Source organism: Acomys russatus, chromosome 5 (genome assembly GCF_903995435.1).
Source record: "Acomys russatus chromosome 5, mAcoRus1.1, whole genome shotgun sequence".
NCBI lineage: Eukaryota > Metazoa > Chordata > Mammalia > Rodentia > Muridae > Acomys > Acomys russatus.
The window spans coordinates 52,957,509-52,978,535 of NC_067141.1; the positions used below are offsets into that span (position 1 = coordinate 52,957,509).

The following is a 21,027-nucleotide window of genomic DNA, read 5'->3' on the forward strand; positions in this document are numbered from 1 at the left end:
GAACAAAGACATCAAAATAATATGGAAGTGATAGAACTCATAGCATGGCAAATTTTACTTTTTAATCTAGATGGGGAGTAAAGGGTCAGCAATTACCAAATTGAAAAAAGTCCAAACCAAATAACCAAAAGGAATCTTAGCAAGAAGCAGAGAATGAGAGAAACATTTGCATATACACTGATCCAAATTAAAGCAATAGAACATGGGCCATTTTTGAAACCTTAAACCTTCTGACACTATTTTTATGAACTCAATAATATGAACCATCTGACAAAAGATTTCCTAAGAAACTTTCTGGTTGCAGTGTGTGTTTCATGACTGGGCAAATGTGACATTAAGTTTTATCCTCTGTGGCTTGGAGTTAAACACTTGCTCTGCTCAGAATGGCAACACTCCATTAAACAGCATTTTCTCAGCCTACACCCACCACTGTTCCTGTGTTTAAGGGAAATAATGGGAGTACTGACCTATATTGCGCTTCTTATTATCAATGGAGATGAAGCGTATGCAAGGATTACCGCTGATGTACCGGCCTGCCCAAGGCACGTCAATCTTCATGCCTGCTTCATAAAAGAGGCCCAGAGCATAGCGAGAGGAGTAGCTCACAGATGCCAGCTGCTGCCTTTGGCATTCACTAATTACTGTGGAAGAAAAAACAAAAACACAAACTCAAAAATATCATTTTTCCTTTTAGTCATCAAATCCAAAGCTCTTTAAAACAAGTCCCAACTGTCTACAGCTGTCCCGTTTTACTCACCACGCATTCTGAAAGGTAACGTAAAATGTCCGTTGTTCTAATTTCTTTCCAGAATGTTTACTAATGTAATGTTGGCACAATTGCTTTTAGTAAGCCAAAGATGCAAGCTCATCAGACTACCAATCGAGTCTCTCAAAACCTCAGTCTCAGTTGCTGTTCTAGCTTCGTGTCCTCTTTGCCAGCACAGACTTCCTGCCAACATTAGAGGTTTGTATACTTTCGCTTAACTACATGCTGAGTGCTTTTGCTAATTACTGCCACACCATTTCACACAACAATAACCACAACCTTGTAAAGTTGAATGTCATTTCCATGTTATAGGTGAGGAGACTGATGTTTCCTTATGGTCCCTTCAATATTTCTATGCCATTTAATTTGCCTGTCTGTCACCTTTTAGTAATTTCTTAGGCAGATGACCACACCCTAGTCATCAATATGATGAGACACCTCCTCAGCAAGGCCCAACAAGGTTTAGGGAACACAGTTAGGAATCAGACTATGTGGAACATTCTTGTGTAGTGAGAAATATCCTGATCTAAGAGAGCATGTTGCAGAATCTTAGGCCAAACCTAAGAGAAGTAGCTTAGGCGAACAAAGAAGTGGAAAGGATATCCAATAAATTATGTATGTAAGCACAATAGTAACCCCACACATTAGTAGAAACTACAAATATTGTTAGAGTCATAATTGGTGAACATTTTTAGAACTCTGATGTTGAATTTCCCTAAAGCCTTGGTAATACATGTTATAGTTTTAAATATTCTTATTTAACATGTCCAGAAAGCTGCAATTTGGAGAGATTTAATCATGTGGACTGGCCTCAGTGAAGCCAGAACTCTCACTTTTAGACACAGACACACCTTTATCATCTTAACCCAGACCCTGCTGAACATAGTTTCAGTGTGAACCCTGGCACTGCTGTCTTCTCAGACATTAATGATTATTTTACACTCAGAAGTAAAAGTTATCATTACCTTCAGACATCATTGTCTGCTTTATTAAAAAACTTTACCTGCTTAATAAACAAATATGCATCAGACATTGGCCCCATTATACTCAAAGAATGAAGGGTCTTACTTTTATTAATTTAATTTGCTTTTTAAGCTATAACTTGATATCAAGTTATGTTTACTGTTTTCTGAAAAAGAAGAGGTGAGAATGGTGAGTTCCAGAAATAAAGCTCATTTCCCCAAATTGTCCATTTGTGGAATTAAAAAAACACAACCAAACAATCTTTTAATTAAGAAACTGAAAACAAAGCAATCAACCAAGCAAAGAGAATTGTGAGCTACTGAGTACATATGAAGACTTGAAACATTTTTTTAAAACTAAGACTAAAGGGTCAAGTAGATTGACAGCCAAATTGGATCTCACCTCCACCATATTTGTACATTTAGCTAAATTTTAAACAAACTGTCAAGTGGTAAATCCCATTGGATAGCCCTTTGAAAAGATAATTGGTATCTACAGAGAAAAAGCAACTAACTTTAAGTACCCATGTCTGATGGAGCGTGGGAGGTAAGACTTCTGACTGAAACAATCCAATTTTCAACAGACTCACTTATCAAAAATGGCATCTTTAGGATGTGAAGTTTCTGATTCTTGAAATACAGGTCAGACCTAAAAAACAGTCCCATTTTGTTTGAAAAAATTTCTTCTGCTAAATGAACTAGCTTTAAAAGATCTCAATTATGTATGACATTGTCCATAAGTATATATATATATGTATATATATATATATATATATATATATAAACACACACACACACATATATACATATATATATCCCAGAAAGCAAAATAATAATTTATCAAGTATCATGATATACAAAAATGATATATGAGATCCAGGCATGGTGGTGCATACCTTTAATCCTAGAACCCAGGAGTCAGAGGTAGGCAGATCTCTGTGAGTTCGAGGCCAGCCTAATCTACATAACAAGTTCCAGGATATCTGGAACATAATAGGCCCATTCTCAAAGAGAAATAAAAAAAGGCACATGATCACATAGCAAGGTTCAAATGAAAGAGCATAGTCTTTATATAATCAACCTTTATTTGAATGCAACTATCCACCATCTCATTTAACTGTGAATCAATGGGATTATATAATGTCTATAATTAATGCAATATGTATTTATATATTACAAAATCTTCAAATCACCTACTGTTTTATATATGTACGCACAGTATATATGTGTGTATATGTTACAAGACACATTTTATGATTACAATGAGAATGAAAAGTCTAAAAGGTGGAGTGAAGAGGTCATTAGTTAGGGACCTATTCCTACTGTATGATCCTGTCATGTGTGTCTCCATGCACATTTGCACATTTGTGCACATTGACAGGGAAGGAAAGGAGGAAAGGACAGGAAGAGAAGACTTGGGCTGTCCTCCTGAGTAACATTAAGTAATTTAATTTATTTAGTTTCCTGCTGTGACTCATTCCTTTGGTTTTCTACTCTATAAAAAAGGTTAATAACATTTATCTTTTCTGTTTTCTGGTTTTGGTGACAAAATATTCATCCATCAGCACCGCTTATCTCAGGCTAGGTTCTCATATTGGTGTGAGGGGTTTAAAAAGGACAGGCCAGAGAGTAGGTGTTCTCATTTAACTTTGACGTTATTGTCAGATTCTAAAATGCAGACCCAGGTAAATGGAGAATAAGCAATAAAGAAAAATAAAGCAGTTTAGGGAGAAAACTTACAGGCAAGACCAATGTGGTTATTTTATCCCATATGGCAAACATACATCTTCTTAGAGGAGTTTACTTTGATTTCCATTGGAAGCTACTACTGCTTGGCCAGTCCAAGGCACATCACTTGTATTCTGTTATAATAACTGTAATTTTGAGTAAAGGAGAAGACTATAGGCATGTTAGGATGAAACTGGGCTAAATGGCTACTGCAATAATCTTTGATTTGATATAACAACAGAGAAAACCAGAAGTAGTTCCTTTTTTTTTTTTTTTTTTTTGGTTTTTCGAGACAGGGTTTCTCTGTGTAGCCTTGGCCATCCTGGACTCACTTTGTAGACCAGGCTGGCCTCGAACTCACAGCGATCCGCCTGCCTCTACCTGCCAAGTGCTGGGATTAAAGGCATGCGCCACCACGCCCGGCTCAGTAGTTCCTTTTTATATAGATTTGTCTATGCATATAATAAGTAGGATGCCTGCATGTATGTCCATCCATGTAAGTGTATATGCATGCATACTGATATTAAAAACTATGAGTGTCCATCCGTCTGGACTGAGATCTTCGAGTGGGCCCTTTTTCATTTGGGCTTGTCTGACTCTTTCTTTACTGTGTCGTAACTAGTTCTTTACATCTTCTGGAGACGAAAGCGTTCTCCTCTTCTACCCTTTAACAGTATGGTTTTACGTAAAGATATTTTTAAGTTTATATTTTTTTGCTGATAGCACTTTTATGTCTTTGTTTATAAATATTTATCTAGGAAGAAATTAAAAAAATTAATAAAAAAGTAAATATTTACCTAGTATCCCACTTCAAGGTCACGAAAACGCTGAGATTTTTTTTTTTGAAGGTTTTAGTGGGTTGCCTTTTGTGGGTCTTAGGTATTATCTTGAAACTAAGTCTGACGGAGTTCCTACTGGCTAGGGAAGTTGTTCCAAGTGACAGAGATCACTTGAAGAATATGGAGAATGCTACTTCATTTTATATGCCCTAATTAAAGAAGTGTTTACTTTGTTATTGAATTAGTCACAAGGTAAAATTAAGAACAAGAGTATAAATAATGTAAGGCAGGAACCACACCTAACAGGCTTTGCTGTCCAGGTTCTGTGACTTGTTCTTATGGGAGCCCTAACAGCTGGTAATGAAGACATCCTCATATTATGTTTGATAAGTTCATAAGAACATAATGTGAAAAAAAATCAATGCCCAGAGAAACAACAACTAATGCTTTGATAATATCTTCCCTTCCTATCATCTTGGTTTTCCTCAAAGAGGACTGTGAACATGTTAGACACAGGACTTTTACAGAACAAACCTTCATTTGCTGCATGGCAGAGGCCACTACACAGCTGTCGTTTGTAATGCTGAAGTGAATATTGTTTTATAATGGTTTCATCGCTTCCTCAATGTTGGGCCTTGTTTCTTCTTTCTTTTATCAAAGTGGTTATAAATATTTTTACATATGGATCTTTATCCATGTTTCTAATTATACCCCTCAGACTTGAAGCAGAATGACTTAACTTTTAGAAAGATATACCAATTTATAGTTTCTATTAATGATGCATGAAAGACCCATTTTATTATACCCTTGATTGTATCTTAATTTTTCTACTATGAAAGGAAAAAGACATCTATTTTGCTTTCGATATAATAAGACTGAATATTTCTCACATACCTAGTAGTTAACACATATTTTCTGGTTTGGAAACTGTCTGCTAATGTCACTTTACTAGTTGAGCTATTTTATTTTTCATAGCACTAGCCTGAGTGTTAATGATACATAATATAGAGATTTTTCACTTACTGTATATTATATAGCTTATTTTTAGATCTTATTGTTTCTTAGTATTATATGATGTTATAAAATTCATGCAGGCTATCAGAGTGTTCTTTTTCCTCCTACCACCTTGTATTTAAGCAGTTCGAAACCATAATGCCCCACAGCCACCTTCGCCTTCAGTGTAGCTCTGCAGCCAGGCCACTGGCCCTCTAGAACCTGAGTTGCCTCCATCTCTGGCTTCTGGAAGCCACTGGCCAGGTAGACACAGAGAGGAAATGGCAGTGTTGGATGAGACGGGGCTGTGGATGAAGTCAGACTCATCCTGTTGGGTCTATTTGCCGGCTGCTGGCTCTGCTGAGGCTTCCATAACTCAGTTCCTTTCAGGTTACTCCCCTCCTGTTTCTAACCCTCCAGGATACTGGCCCTATCTTTCCTGCACCCATTTATGCTTACTGGAGATAGTGGCTTATTGCTGATTTGAGTCCCTGGATGCCACAATGTCTTCCACTGGTTGCTTTAACCCTTCCAAGGCTTGGTAAATGGCCTTGCAGCAAACAATTGTAGTAAAATGCTTTCAAAGAAAGTGTCTCTCTAGCTGGGACCTTGAGTGAAATTGTATGATGTATATACCTTTCTGGTTTCTTCTAGTAAAGCATCCACGCAAAATCCAATAATGTTCTACTCTCATGAATAGCAGATATTAACGTCCTTTAAAAATTTTTTTTTTGACGTCTACAGTGTCTTATAGGAATTGGTTCCCCTGGCATTGACATTTTGGGCATGCTAATGAATATCGAGATGTTGATAATAAAGCACCCATTCTCACGACTACTGTGTGTTCATTCCCAACATTGTAGTCAATGGCAACACTGTTCATGCCAACATTTATTCAAAGACTCAGCTTTCTCCCACAGGTCTGTTGCTTGAAGATGATTTCAGAACAGTGCTAACGTCCTGGTTTGCCACCATATAGCTCACGGACAGCGGAAGTTAGGACAGCAACTTGTATTTAACTATTTAATCTCTGATCAAGGGAAACTGTTCTTGATTTGCTTATTGTTTTTTCTTTTATGTTGACTGCAAGCAAAAGTTCATGCACTGTACTTATTCAACTCAAAGATTAGGCCTTCCAGCTCTGCAGATACATGAAGATAATGGTATCTTTACCAGGACAGTTGGTCTTTCTGTACTTAAAATGGATGCAGAAATAGAACCAAAAGGCCAAGTTTCCATAAATAGTTCCCACAGCAAGCCAGTACAGAGCTTGACAATTTACCATTTACGAGTCATTCTTTTTGTGTAAAACCATCACAGGAGCAGTCTTCCTTCACTTCACCTGGAATAAATTGAGTGTGCACTTGGACTCCATAGGCAGAGCAGTCATTAAGCCTGGAAGCACAGTTTCAGAAGTACTCTTGGCAAGCAATAAATCTAGAGTTTATTGATGACAGACTTCAGCCGTTATAGCTAGGTAGGAGTTCCCTGGGGAAATATTTCTTTTATCCTGAGAGGCACCTCTGGAGCCAGAAAAGTCTGGGTCTGAGTTTGGTTCTGACATCTGTGTGACCTTACTCAAGTTACTTAATCTCCCTCAGCATCTGCTTGCTTGTAAAATGAGAATAGTAATAGTCCCTGCCTTAAAGCACTGTTAAAACAGGAGATTAGATAATACAAAGTACTTAACTTGATACCAAGTATAAAAAGAGCTTTGCAAAAAATACAATGGAATTTGATTTTTTAAAGGCTTTTGGACTGTCTCTGAGCATATATTTTGTATTTGTATGTAATTATATGTCTGTGTACACACACACACACACATACACACTCACACTGGAGAGCCAACCAAGAGAAGAAGATAAAAACAAAATAAGCAGATACTTAGTGGGTCATTTTGTATGCCAAAGTTTTTTCCTTGGGGGGGGGGGTAATATTTCTGAAAACCTAATGTAAATTGTTATTTTTTTTTTTTGAAGAAAGAAATCTGATTTAGAAGGCTGAATGAAGATTTAGCCATTTGTCATTGGAGATGAATATAAAACCTGCACTTTGAGCATTTTTCCTATCAAGGGTAGTCTCAACTAGTGATTCCTTGACTCGGCATCCCAGGTGCTGGTGTTTTGGGTGTGTACCACACTTGGCTTCTTTTCTTAATGTTAATTCTATTCCAGAATTAAGTATATATGTTATTAAGAATATAAATGTTACTAAAAATGAATTTCTCTGTTTTGTAGCATGATCGTTTGTTGTATTTTGTGAAAATTTTAGGATTAAGCTATTTTTATACTAACCTGGTTGGTGAGAATACTATTACCCAAATAAAAACATTCAGTACGTAAGTTATATCTAGCTGATATGCATAATCTTTTAAGCCTATGGGATGGGTTTCAGAAGCATTGGCGTTCAAGGGAAATAAAGTTCCCATGGAGCAGGACCAATTTATCTCCATCCTAGATGTGGGATCCTAACAGCCAGTACCTTACATGTTATATAAATGTGAGGAACAGTAGCACAGAAGTACTTCTAGCTTATAGAGCACCACTTAATTGACCACAACTCCATCTTAGTTTGCTCCTAGTGAAGATGCAGATTTTTAGAAGCAAGTTCTTCGGCTTTTCTGGTTGATCAGGTGACCTGTCTACACAGGACAGGTACCAGGAAGGCCCAAACTGAGCCCGCTGCCAAGGACGGGTGGTGAATTGAGTCCTCTGTTTTCTCCCTAAGATGTCAGTGAGAGGTGGCTTGTTTGTTTCTTTTTTTCTTTATTTCTTTTTATTTTTTTTTTTTTTTCTGACTCCCTATCTCTGTAATTATAAAGAACAATCTGCTGGGATAAAAAGATGTTTACTTTTCTGATTCCTGCTTCTATTATCTTTTTACCTCTCTTCTCCTATTACCCAGTGACCAAGGTGAAAGGGTATTTAGCCATGCAGATGCACCTGGCTCACCATAAAGCCTATGACTTACAATCACTGAATTGCAAACTCATTCCTCATTCTTTTCTTTCTGAAGGTTCCTTGAAGCTAAAAAGACATTTAATTGTTTCTATAGCAACAAGTTCTAACCACACCATTATGAAAAAAAAAAAAAAAAAAAAAAAAAAAAAAAAAAAGAAAAAAAGAAAAAAAAGAAAAAAAAAAAGAAAGAAAGAAAGACCAAAAACCCCAAAGCCCAGCACTTTCAGCTGTAAACTGTTTTTTGATATAATGAAGGGGCTGGTTAATTTAAGCAATATTTGCTGTGAGCTCACTACGCATCTAGCACGATGTTGGCCACTATAAATACCTCCCTACCAAACATTTACTAGAGTGGAGGTTGGATTTTGGACCAAGATATAAAATAGTTTCATCCTGGTTACTGACAACTTTATCCTTAGGAGTTTTCATTTGGGGGTTTCAGAAACTAAATGTAGTTGGCTTTCTGGTTCTCCTTTTAGAACATATATTGTAAGTCAGCAAACCACAGTAAAATGATTGGAAAATGCTTTCCTTATTTCAGTGCATTCTAAGCTTTTTAGACCATTATACCATCATTCCTTCTCCAGGAAAAGTGCTGAGGTTCAGATGGGAAAGAATATGAAAACACAGCGTTGTGTATGTTATTATACAAAATGTCACAGAATATCATGTATATTTTACAGCCATTCTTCCCAGCCTAGCCACTTAATTACCTCAGGCCATGGCATTCATGAACAATATAGTTGTTCTAAAATTTGAAACAATAAAACTTTCATTACATGTCACATCTGATTTTTATACAGGTATTACACACACACACACACACACACACACACACACACACACACACACACACACATATCTATGTATATGCAGAGTCACTTTGTACTGAGTCTTAAGAGAATTAATGTTCTAAATAAAAACTTTCATAGTTTTAGAAATCATAAAACAATGTTGCCAGGACCTGGAATCTGTGGTGTTGAGGCAAAACGTCAGAATCTGGTAGAATGAGCTACTATAAAAATGTTCATTTTGTATTTTACAGGCCCACAAGCTGCTTTTCTGTTTATAAAATAACAACTACCCACAATACTCATCTAAAGCCAAACTAAATAAACTGAAATAGGGAGCAAAAATTGTAAGTGGCACTAGCCTTCATTTAATGTAATCCCAAAGACTTTATGTTTAAATAATTATACTTTCATAAACAATTATTTTTGAGTTTCAGATCAGTTTTTTCTAGTCAATGTTTTAAAAGAACAATATTAATACACATTAGGGAATACTATTAATTTTTTGTTAATTTGTTTCCATTTTATCCTTCATATTGAAGTATAAATATTTACTTCATCTTAACTATTACTGCAAATGTTCAATGCCAACCATAGAGGTTAGCTGTACCTGCATTTCAAAGTCTAAGCAAAACATTGTGTATAATAAGCAGGTAACAATGTAATGCACATATATGCATTATATGTATATATATATGTATACATATGTATATATATATACACACACACACACATATATAGATATCTCAATATCATCATCTTATTGAACTCCAGGTCCTATGCCTGCTAAACAGTGGTATGACCCAGATTAAAGGGGTATTGTGAAGATTAGCAATTTTTATTTACATAACTGGAAAAGAAGAAAGACAAGTACTAAAAACAATGGCTGTCACTGGGAAAGAACTGAACAAGACAGCCAAAGGGAGGACGACTGATGGGAGTTCACTGTTGAGAACCAAGGAGGAAGAAAATGAAGAACTTGTCCTGCCTCTTCTCAGAGGGATGTGTAGTATTGTAGCTTAAAGGTGTTTGATTCTTATTTATAAGTTCAGGAGTGTACTGTATCATCAAAAAACACTCCCAGGCACACTTGTATCAAGTATTTGCTATTATTCACAGTTGTATGTAATTTGATCTACTGCAACAGCAACTCTACACTCTGGAACACAGTGAGCAATCTTCTATGGTGTAATCCAGATCAATGATTTATCATTTATAGAGGCAGAAACATAAATTCTTCCCTCTGCTTTCCTGACTTAATGCATCCACACCAATACGGTTTACTCTGTGTATCAGCTCAGTCTGATCTCCAAGCTGGGAGGCCAGGTTATGAAGCCATTCCATTACTCAAATAGCAAATTCCATTGATGAAACTTCACCCCTTGAGTACTAAATAGATCACACTAGGGACTTACCGTGAACTGGAGCCAGTCTCATGGATTACAAGAAAAATTACAATAAAATTGAGTTACTGTCAAATCTTTTCTGACACAGCCATTTCCTCCCTTAGTTTGTATGCCCTATACTAACTACCCCCCCCCACCCTTAGGTAGGATGGTACTCACATCCTATCTAAGCTGGTTGTCATCAAATGTCACACTCTTACTCCCTCCTTTCCTCTTCTACAAATCCAAATCACCTTGTTCTTGCTTTCCTCGAAGTTTTCCCAGTTAACAACTCCCTTCAAACTTCCTTCACAAAGTGTCTAAAATTAAACAAAACCTCAGTGTTCTCTCTCTTTCTCCTTCCCTTTCTTCCCTTCCCTCCAATTTCTTTTCTCATAATTACAGGGAGATATTTTCTTAGCACACAGATTGCCCCCTTTCCCATTCTCTTTTATTCCATTTATGAACAGGACATATGACATATGCACTACAACAAAACAGACCCCTGCCTTGAAAATAAAAGAAAACATTCAAATTAAATTGGAAGTATCTTTCAATACTCAATAGTGAAAAGATAAGGGAAGCCACAAGGTTCTGAAGTAAGAATCAAAGTCATGGGATCAGGGGCTGGAGAGATGGATGGTTCTGAACTTAAGAGCTCTTTCTGTTTTTATGCAAGATTTGTGTTTGGAACCCAGCACACCTGCAGCTCACAATGCTACAGTTCCAGGGATCTGATGCCCTCTTTTGGCCTCAGTGGGCACTACATTCATGTAGTATGCCAACATGTAAATACACTTTCTTTCCCCCATAAAACAGCAATTTATTGATATTTCCTGGAATACACTGATCTCTCCCTTAGGCCAATCTTCACTTCTATTTATTTAAAAGTTAAAAACATTTATTTATTCACTTTACATCCTGATCATAGCCCCTACTCTCTCTTCTCCCAGTCCTACCCTACCCCTCCCCTCCAACCAACCCCCCCACCCCTTACTCCTCAGGAAAAGGGAGCTCCCCACCAACCCACCCTGGGACATCAAGTTGCATCAGGCCTGAGAGCACCCTCTTACTCACTTATCAGGAGAGAGAATGGATCTTAAGAATCACAAGTCAAAAAGGCCTACCAACTGTGTGTCCCTCAAGTCCTCTTTAGTATCCTACATTCACTTCTTTGCTTGGTAATGCCTCAGTAAACACTTTCTAATATAAATAAACTTTTGCTCCCATCCAGCTATACTGTTCTCTTTGATTTGTAAGAATCAGCAGTATTTTTATTTTATTATTGATAAATAACCTCCGATGTATATAAACTTGAGAAAGATTAGGGCATTGTTTCTATAAAAATACACATTTGTAATTTGAGACAGAATGATTACCAGTGAGTCCGATAAGTGTATTCATTTAACTCACAGCAAAAGACAAGCTAGCAGAAAAAATGTGGTCTGTATGTTCAATAGAATATATGTATTCAGGTTGTACAGTGAGTTAAATTAAGAACACAGAATTTCTGTTTCTGTTCATTTAAATGTGAAATTGGACTGCTATTTAAATAGAATGTGCAAAATTAGTAATTGTTTCATATTCTGAGTTCATGAGCTCAGAGATGCCTGGAGTGAAAACTGGTTTACACTCTGGCTTTTCACTCAGTAACAGCAAGCATCCCTTTTGCATAAAGATTCATATGAAAAAGGAGAAAAAATCTGAACATGGGTCCCAGAAAAACATTAATTTATTCCTGTCTCAAATAATACATATTGAGAAATCAAATGATGCAGGATAGATAAGTCAATGCGTCCGTGAGAATTAAGATATAAGTGGTAAACCTAGTGTTTATATGCCATTAGCAATTCAAGGTAGTCACCTTTCATGAGTGTCAAACGATGTGGTAGGCAGAGCAGATCTGCCTTTTATTCAAGCACAGCTGGGAAAACACGCACTTTTTTGCTGTTTTATGCTAGTGGTTCCATCCTTGGCTTTATTTCAACAGTGTCAGGTACCAAACTAGAGTAAGATTATGAAACTCACATAACAGAACACACAGCAATCCAACTGTGTGAAACATGCACATCTTCTGCTATGTACTGTATCATTACCTATACAATTGACACTACATGAATATCATTTGGACAGTAAGTAAGCATAAAATCACTCACTCATATTTATAATATTATAAGATATGGAGGTGGCTTTGGTACCTAAAATACTAAAATAGTATTTTTTTTGTAAAAATAAAAATCCTATTCTAATTCATTTGGTAAGAATACTGTTAAATAAGGTATGTACATCTCATATAAACAAATTTCACTATCAACCTATCACTAAAATCATTCATGCAAGGAAATTTTGTATATTGGAAAATTCTGTTTAAGCAAAACATTGTTTGGCTTTTTAAGATCAGAGAAGGGTCACACCCCTTCCCATCCAATTCCCACACCTTTGTCATTCTCTTCTACCTTTCTTGTCTAACTTCCAGTCAAAGGCAACGTAAGTACAGAAAAAAATGCTACTGTATCCTTGGTGTGCTCAGCAGCACATATGCCCTCATATCGAAGACAGGGGACTTGCTTGTGTTCATGTGGACGTGGCACTGTGAAGCTATTATGGCACAGTGAGCAAGGTCAATAATTGTTTCACATCCTAATGAATTGGATGTCTTTGTACCCAAATGATATTTGTTGTATAATTCTAACCATTACTTTAAAAATCAGAAAGTTTGCATTTTGTGATGTCTTATCACCCTGCATTCACTCTAGATAGTGATGAGCTTCATTAAGACATTTTCATGAACATATACCATGTTTTTTCCCATGTTTCCCACCTCACCTTCTTTCTTATTTCCTTTCTCCCAGTATTTTCATTTTTTTAATATTCATGTCCTATGTATATATCTCATTTTAATATTCATGTCATATGTATACATATATGTGTGTATGTATGTATATCTCATTTTAATATTCATGCATCATGTATACATACATACATATATGTATATGTGTGTGTATGTGTGAGGGGGGGAGAAAACATGGGATATTTTTCTGAGTCTTATTTTACTTATAATGATTTCCAGTTGCACTCTATTACAGACAATACAGTTTCATCTTTCTTTATGACTAAATAAAACTCTGTGAGTATATATTTCTAAAATTTATTTGCCTATTAATTGTTTCGACAGACACTTAGACTGATGCTAGAACTCTGCAACTGTGAACCGTGATGCAGTAAACACAGATGTACAAGTTTCTGTTATGCTGATTTGGGATTCTTTGAATATAGGCTCAGGAGTGCTGTAGACAAGCCATATAGCAGTCCTATTTTTTGCTTACTGAGGAACTTAAAGGCTGATTTTCAGAGTCACTGAATTAACTAGCAGTGTAATACATGATTCCACCCCATACCCACATCCTTTCCAGTATTTACTGGATTACTTTCTTAATGATGGTCATCATGACTGGGTTAAGAGGATTCTCAATGATATTTTAATTTTATTTCTCTGTTGGCTGAGGATATTGATAATTTGTGTTCTTTTCAGAACTGTCCAGATATGGATTTTTAAGTTCTTTATATATTGTAGTTTTTAACCCTCTGTCAGACACTTAGAAAATATTTTCTCCCATTCTGTGTACTATCTTTTCATTGAATTAATTGTTTCTCAGTTGTGCTGTTGGAATCCTATTCAGAAAATATTGGCCCACACCTGCATCTTCGGTGTTTTCCTTTTTTTCTTTCTTTTTTTCCTTGCCAGATTCATGGTTTCAGGTTTGCTAGTAAGGTCTTCAATCAACTTGAAATTATTTTTATGCAAATAAGAAATAAAGAGCCCATTTAATTCTTATAGAAGTGGGTGTTCAGTTCCTAGGGCTATTTGTTGAAATGCCTGTCTTCTCTCCAATGTATTTCTTTGTCACAAATCAGGCAGCTTTGGTTGTGTGGGTTTATTTTGGAGTGCTCTGCCCTACACCAGAGACCTGTAGTTCTGTTTATTGCCAACACCACACTTTTTGAAGTTGTTATTGCTAAAAGGTACATGTTTAAGTCAGGCATGGAGATACTTCTGGCACTGGTGTTTGCTCAGAATTGTTTTAGCTATTCAGGGTCTTTATGCTTCCATGTGAAATTTATGACTTTTACACTATCTGTAGATGCTTTTGGTAAGGTAAACCATTTGTACAGTATGCCTTCTTCTGATCCTTGAGGAAGGATCAAGGAAGGTCTTTGGATTTTCCAGTTTCTTCTTAACTTCTTTCTAAAAAGTTTTAAATGCCACTTATAGAGCCTCTTACTTTCTTGCTTAGATTTATTTCAAGATATTGTAATTATTAAATATTTGAAGCTATTCTGAATGGGGATTTTAGTAGGTTTGTTGGATATATCCTTTATTACACTGAGGACTGTTCCTTCCATTCCTATTTATTCTTTGTCTTTATCATGAAAGGATGTTGGACTTTGCAAAAGTTTTCCAGTGCATTTGAGGTAGGGTCATGTGAATACTGTTTTTGACCCATTCTCTGTGATGCACTGCATTCACTAATCTGCAGGCACTGACCTGTTCTTGCAGTCCTGAAACTAAGCCAATTTGGTCATAATCTTTAAAAGTAATGTTGAATTTGGTTTACCTGTCTGATATTGCAGCCATTTTCATTTTAGTTCAATAACAAGATTGACTTGTCATTTTTATTTTGTTTGTTTCTTTACCTAGTTTTTCTTGCAGGGTAATATTGGTAAAAATGGGTTTTGCAGGCTCCCTTCCTGTTGTGTTTTATGAAATAATATGAGAAACACTAGTGTTAGTTTATTAAACATCTGACAGAACTTTGCAATGAGCCCATCTCAGCCTGAACTTACTTGCTTATTTACTTCTGTTTTTATTAATGCTTCAATTTCACCACTGGTTATAGACCTACTTGCACATATCATCTTGGTTTGGTTTTGGTAGCTGGTGTATATCTAAAAATGCCTCTATATTTTAGATATTAAAGTCTATTGGAACATAGGTTTTTCAAATAAGCCATAATGACCTTCTGAATTTCATCGGTATTTTTAGAATATCCTTTTTGTCTCTAACCTATCAATTTGGGTGTTTTCTCCTTTTCTTTGGGCTTAGCTAAGGATTTGTCAATCTGGTTTATATTTTCAAAGAAGCAACTCTTTGTTTCTCTGATTACTTGTATTGTTTTTGTTGTTGTTGTTTGTTTGATTTTGTCTCTGATTATTATTATTCCCTTCCGTCTTTTGAGTCTGATTTGGCTTGGTCTTTTTTCATAAGACCTATTTGCAATCTCTCTACTTTGCTAATGTTGATGTTCGCAGCTATGAATTTTTTCCTTAGGGCTTGCTTCAGGTTATCTCCCAGGCTCTGTTTCAGTACATTAGTATTCACATTTAAGCCTAGACATTTTTAAATGTCCCTCTTGATTTCTTTGAAGACTTATTCATTGTTCAACAGGGTGCTGTTCACTCCCCATAGGCATTTGCTGAAGTGTTTCTTGCCATCATGTTCTAATTTTAGTCCATTGTCATCAGATAAAGTTTAGAGTATAAGCAACAATATTAGCTTTTGTTGTATTTATTTAAGATCTGCTTTGTTCCCTAAAATATGCTCCATTTAGAAAATGTCCCATGGGCCGATGAAGAAAATCTGTGTCTATAGTCTTTGTATAGAATATTCTGTGATACCTGTTAAGTATATTTGACTTATGTTACTTAACTCTGATGTTTCTCATGACATCTTTTGGTCTAGATGACATTTCTATTGGTGAGTATGAAGTAGTGAAATCACTCTTCATTAATGTGTTGATGCTAATCTGTGCCTTTCCAGTCAGTAGTACTTGTATGAAACAATTTTGTGTGAGCTGATGTGCAGTGCGTGTGCATGTGTGTGTGTGTGTGTGCGTGTGCGTATGCATGTGCATATGTGTGTTAGGGTTATATCTTCTTGATGGATAGTTTGAAGTCTAATTTGTCAGCTCTTAATATGACTGAACTTTAACATGCATCTGCCTGGTATGAAGTGTCTCAGTGCAGATGCATACGCTGCCTGTGGGGTTGAGTTTCTGCCCTGGTCTGAGCAATGATCAGCACTCTTTTAGGAGTTTTCCAGCTTAGGCATGCATGGTATGTCTCTTCTGGGTACTTGTAACAAGGTCAGCTCTGGGTTCCCAAGTATGCTGGATGGTCCCTCTTTCCTCATGAGGATTTCAACATTCAATGCTCTGTTCTAGCCCTTACCTGACTCATGTTTATCTTTGGAGCGGGATCTTTTTATCTTTCTAGAACTCTGATAGCCTTAGCATGAGTATTCTTGCTCCAACCAGTTTCTACTTGGGGTAGTCCCCCATGGGTGTTCCTGGGTTTCCTGCTTTTAGAGGCTGAGGTGGCAGCTTTGGAGTTTGGAGACACAGTTGATAATGTTCTGTATGTTTCGCAGCAGAGCAATTTTAACTGTAGAGTTCCCCATGGGATTTTTTCCCTGCTTGCCCAGTGCAATAGGCAGTGCCACAGGACGGTGGCCCTGGGTAATTTCTCAGTGTCTGTCTCATGTAGCTTGTTGCTTCCTTGTCAAAAATTTTATTTTTGGAGTTTTTGCTTCTGGAGGGGTTTCATTTTTGTTTAAGGTCAGAGGTAGGGGCAGATTCTCTCCCTTCCTGTCTACATGTGTTCAGTGTGGCAGTTTGGTGCCTGCTATGTCCCTGATAGTCTCCTGTTTAGAATCTGTGTTTTGCCTCGTCTCTCACGGTGTCCCTGTGATGCTCCGTTGCTTCTCTATGCTTCTCACCTCCTTTTTGAAGTTGCAAATTGGATGTTTTTGTCTAGATCTGTGGAAACACATGAAGGTGCTGGCTGATACTATTCCATGGTTGTTAGCAATTATAACACTAAAGTTTAACAACATTTTGAGCAGAAAGAAGTTCTTTTCAGATCATGGGGTTTTTTTTCAGAGCTAAAAATAATGCTATTTTTCATACTGTTCCTATTATTTTCAAATTCTTTCTTCCTCCTCTTTACCAAGGAATGAACAAATTGAAGAGAATTATGAATCTCGTACATGATAAATATTTGTAGTTATTTAATTTCCCAAATAGCTGCAACAATAATAACCCCTATCTACCTCTTTTTCAAGAGCGACCTTAAAGTCCTCTCTGCCAAGAGGCACTGATGCATGTTTTGTATCTAGAAAGATTTGTGATTGAGGCAAAACTGACAATATGTGTCTTTTAAGCTAGATCATAAACAGTGATACAATGTAGGCCTGGTTCTCCTGAGAGATTTGATTTTGGAACCCAGCCATGCTGTTCTGAAGACTCTAACAGCTCCAGCCCACACGGACATGAAACCACAACCTTGTGAGTGAAGATGCCTCAGGATGACTTCAGAACTTTTTAAAGCTGTCATTCCACTTTTGAGTCTTTCCAGCTGAGTTTCCAGACGCTGTGGAGACAAGCTGTCCATCGTGTGCCTTGTCCAGTTTCCTGAGCCACAGAACTCTTGAACTAGCGCAATGACTGTTTTGGTGCTAAGATAGGAGGATTACCACACGGCACTGGCCAGGGAGGCTGTGTGCTGACAAACAATTCTGATCTCTTCTGCATACTGCATGTTAAAGAAGAACTCTGCCCATTTGACTTGTGTTTGTCTTGCCCTCATGGGCTTTTGGTCCATATATTGTAAGTATATCTGACCTGTTATTTGCTAGGTGATGCATGGTATTCTATAACATACTAACTGCTTAGTGAAATCAACATTTCATATCAATCCTATCAAAGAAGACAATGAACTCAGGTGGTGTGTGTGTGTGATATGAATGGCTGTATCATTTGAGATGTAAAACATTACGTGACAGCTCTGTTAAAAATGAAGGGTGCATCTTTAGTGCTAGTTTTAAGACATCACTCCCATTATTCCCTCTACACTGGTAAGCAATAGTCAAAAAAAAAAAAAAAGTAGCTTCAACCTGTCTTGAAGTAAAAGATAAAAAGATAAAAAAATTAGTTGTAAAAATTTATGTAGTTTGTGAAAACGTCTGGCTCTCTAACTTGGACTGACTGCTGTTGTTCATCAGCGGGTGTTCTGTGGAAATATTTGGACTGATCATATTTTACCGAAGTGGTAGTGTAGATGGTGAAATCCTTTCACCTTTGATGCTTTAAACAACATTAGATCCACGATAATTTTTTCAGAACAGAATCTTTTCTGTCACATAGCAGGCTGATTGCAAAGCTATGGTAAAAAGTTATGGTTGTTTTTTGTTTTTTGTTTTTTGTTTTTTTAGCTCAGGGCCAAGACAAAATTTGTTTTGAATGAGACAAACTACCACCCACTATTATAACTGTACACTAAATAGTTTTGAAACTGAACTTCCTTATAGACTTCCTAATGAACTCAACCAAAATTATAAGACAAAAATGGCATTTCATTCTAATTTATACTTTGGCAAAGCCATTTCAATGAGACTAATGTTGTTTCTGACATGTAATGTCAAGCTGTTTTCTCTATTTCTTCTGCTGATAGAAGCTGAAACAAGATTCCACACTAGTGTGCAGAGGCTTTTTTTCTGAGCTGAAGTTACAGATCCAGCTGCATGTTCATGGGCCTTGCTGCCAGTCAAGTACAATCTTCATCTTTTACAACTGAGTCAATTGCAGCCCAGCTCCCACCTCCTCTTTAGTTGGAAGTGGCAAATGTAAAGGCATGCCAAAGGCAAAGCAGAAGAACTGAATGGAATTCTTCAGGCACCTTCCAAGCAATGAGTGTACTCAATTAAAATCATATGCTCATGGACACACATTAGCACTTGGCAGTGCCTATCTGTGTGAAAAGACGTTTCAAAGATGAAATATGTAAAAATCTCATTATGAATCAGCATTAACAGATGGACACATACAGTCAATTCTGATGATAGAAAACACTGACTTTGAGTCCAATTAATTGAAACATTACCCCTTTTCCCAAGTGGAAGCTTTCTATTTTCATCAGTAGACCTATATTTTGGACAATTACTAAGTCAATTATTCGTTTCTATTTTTTTCTGTGTTTTTTAAAAAAAGATTTTATTATTTTATTTTATTGGCATATATAAGACCACTTACATGATATACTTGATTTTTGCCTCTTTGACTGCAAAGTCTAAAATAATTGTAACCAATCTTTCACCCAGAGTATTTTCTGATGATTCTCATTGTCAAAGGTGTTAGTTTTTTATTATTATGGCAAAGTACCTGAGACAAGGCTCCAGGAGGAAGGGCTTGCTGTGGATCATTGTTTCCAGGGTTTCAGTCCAAGTCACTGGGCTTGCTGCTTTGGGGCCTTTGTGCACACGGTGGGTGTGGTGCAACAGGGCACGTCACATAGCAGACAAGCATCAGAGGGGAAGCTGAAGGCAGAGTATGACACAACCTTAGAGCAGTGGCTCTCAACCTTCCTAACCTACGACCTTTTAATACAGTTCCTCATGTTGTGGTGACCCTTGACCATATATTTTTTTTTTTTTTTTTTTTTTTTTGCTATTTCCTAACTGTGATTTTGCTACTGTTATAAATTATAATGTAAATATCGGATATGCAGGATATCTGATATATGATGCCTGTGGAAGTGTCCTTCAGTTCCCAAAGGGGTCATGACCTCTCAGTATGGCCTCCTTCACAGTACCAATTTCTTAAAACTAGGATGAGTCCATTGGTTATGTTGGTATTTCATGATCCAATCCCCCATCAAGGTAACACCAATGGTGACTAGTCCTTGATCAGAAAGGCATTTGAAAATAATTTATAGCCAAACTATAACACTCAGTAGAAGATCATTTCCAAAATCAGTTTCTCAGCCTGTATTTGTTGAGTGCTTACTGTGTGCCGAGCTCTTCCTGTATATGAGAGAAGCCCTACTATTTATAATTATTTAGTAGCTACATGGCTGCATACTGATACGTCAGTCAACTCTGGTTTAAATGTGGACTTCTTAGCTGCCAAGTTTAGGATGTGTAGCTTTCAATAAATGGCTTGACACCTTGGAGCCATGACTCTTACATCTGTCAGTGGGAACTTACAATCATAGTGATAGATACTGTCGCAGCCTCAGTACCATTTAGAGACCACATGGCTTTTATCATACACAGTGACATATCATATGGATCACAACATGTAACATGCAGAGAGCACTTAGAGTCGCTCCAGGGAAGAGCAACCGGAAGTCGGTCGGAAGTTCCCTCACAGGAAGGAGACAAACACAGTTGTTTAGAATGAGTTGAGGGAAAACAGTTTCCATCCAGGTTGCAAGTTTCGCTCTTTACTTATGACCTGTGTGCCATTGCCATTTGTTAGGAAAGCAAATCTAATATGCACTAATTGCTAAAGCCACATTAATCATGACTGATGGAGGGGACTAGGTAACTGAGGCAACAGGTTAGCATCATTCTCACTTGGCTTTAGTGCTTGTTAGCTGTATGATCTTGGTCAGGTCATTTACCCTTTCTGAGCCTCGAATGCTTATCTATAAAAAGTGAGCTCTAAGTAGCCCATTTCAAGGAAGGATATGACGATTAAAAGGCCATTTTGCCTGGTGATGATGGTGGTGGTGGTGGTGGTGGTGGTGGTGGTGGTGCATGCCTTAAATCCCAGAACTTGGGATGTAGATGAAGGTGGATCTCTGTGAGTTCAAGGCCAGCCTGGCA

General features: G+C 37.0%; 1 protein-coding gene across 1 annotated transcript in view; it reads right to left on the reverse strand.

The window, feature by feature from the left end:
* The window catches only part of Rnls (renalase, FAD dependent amine oxidase), a 264,474-nt gene that overhangs the window by 64,207 nt on the left and 179,240 nt on the right, over window positions 1-21,027 (reverse strand). The window contains exon 5 of the mRNA XM_051146346.1: window positions 468-641. Within this exon, the coding sequence (XP_051002303.1) occupies window positions 468-641 (174 nt within the window). The remainder of the gene's footprint in view (window positions 1-467; window positions 642-21,027) is intronic.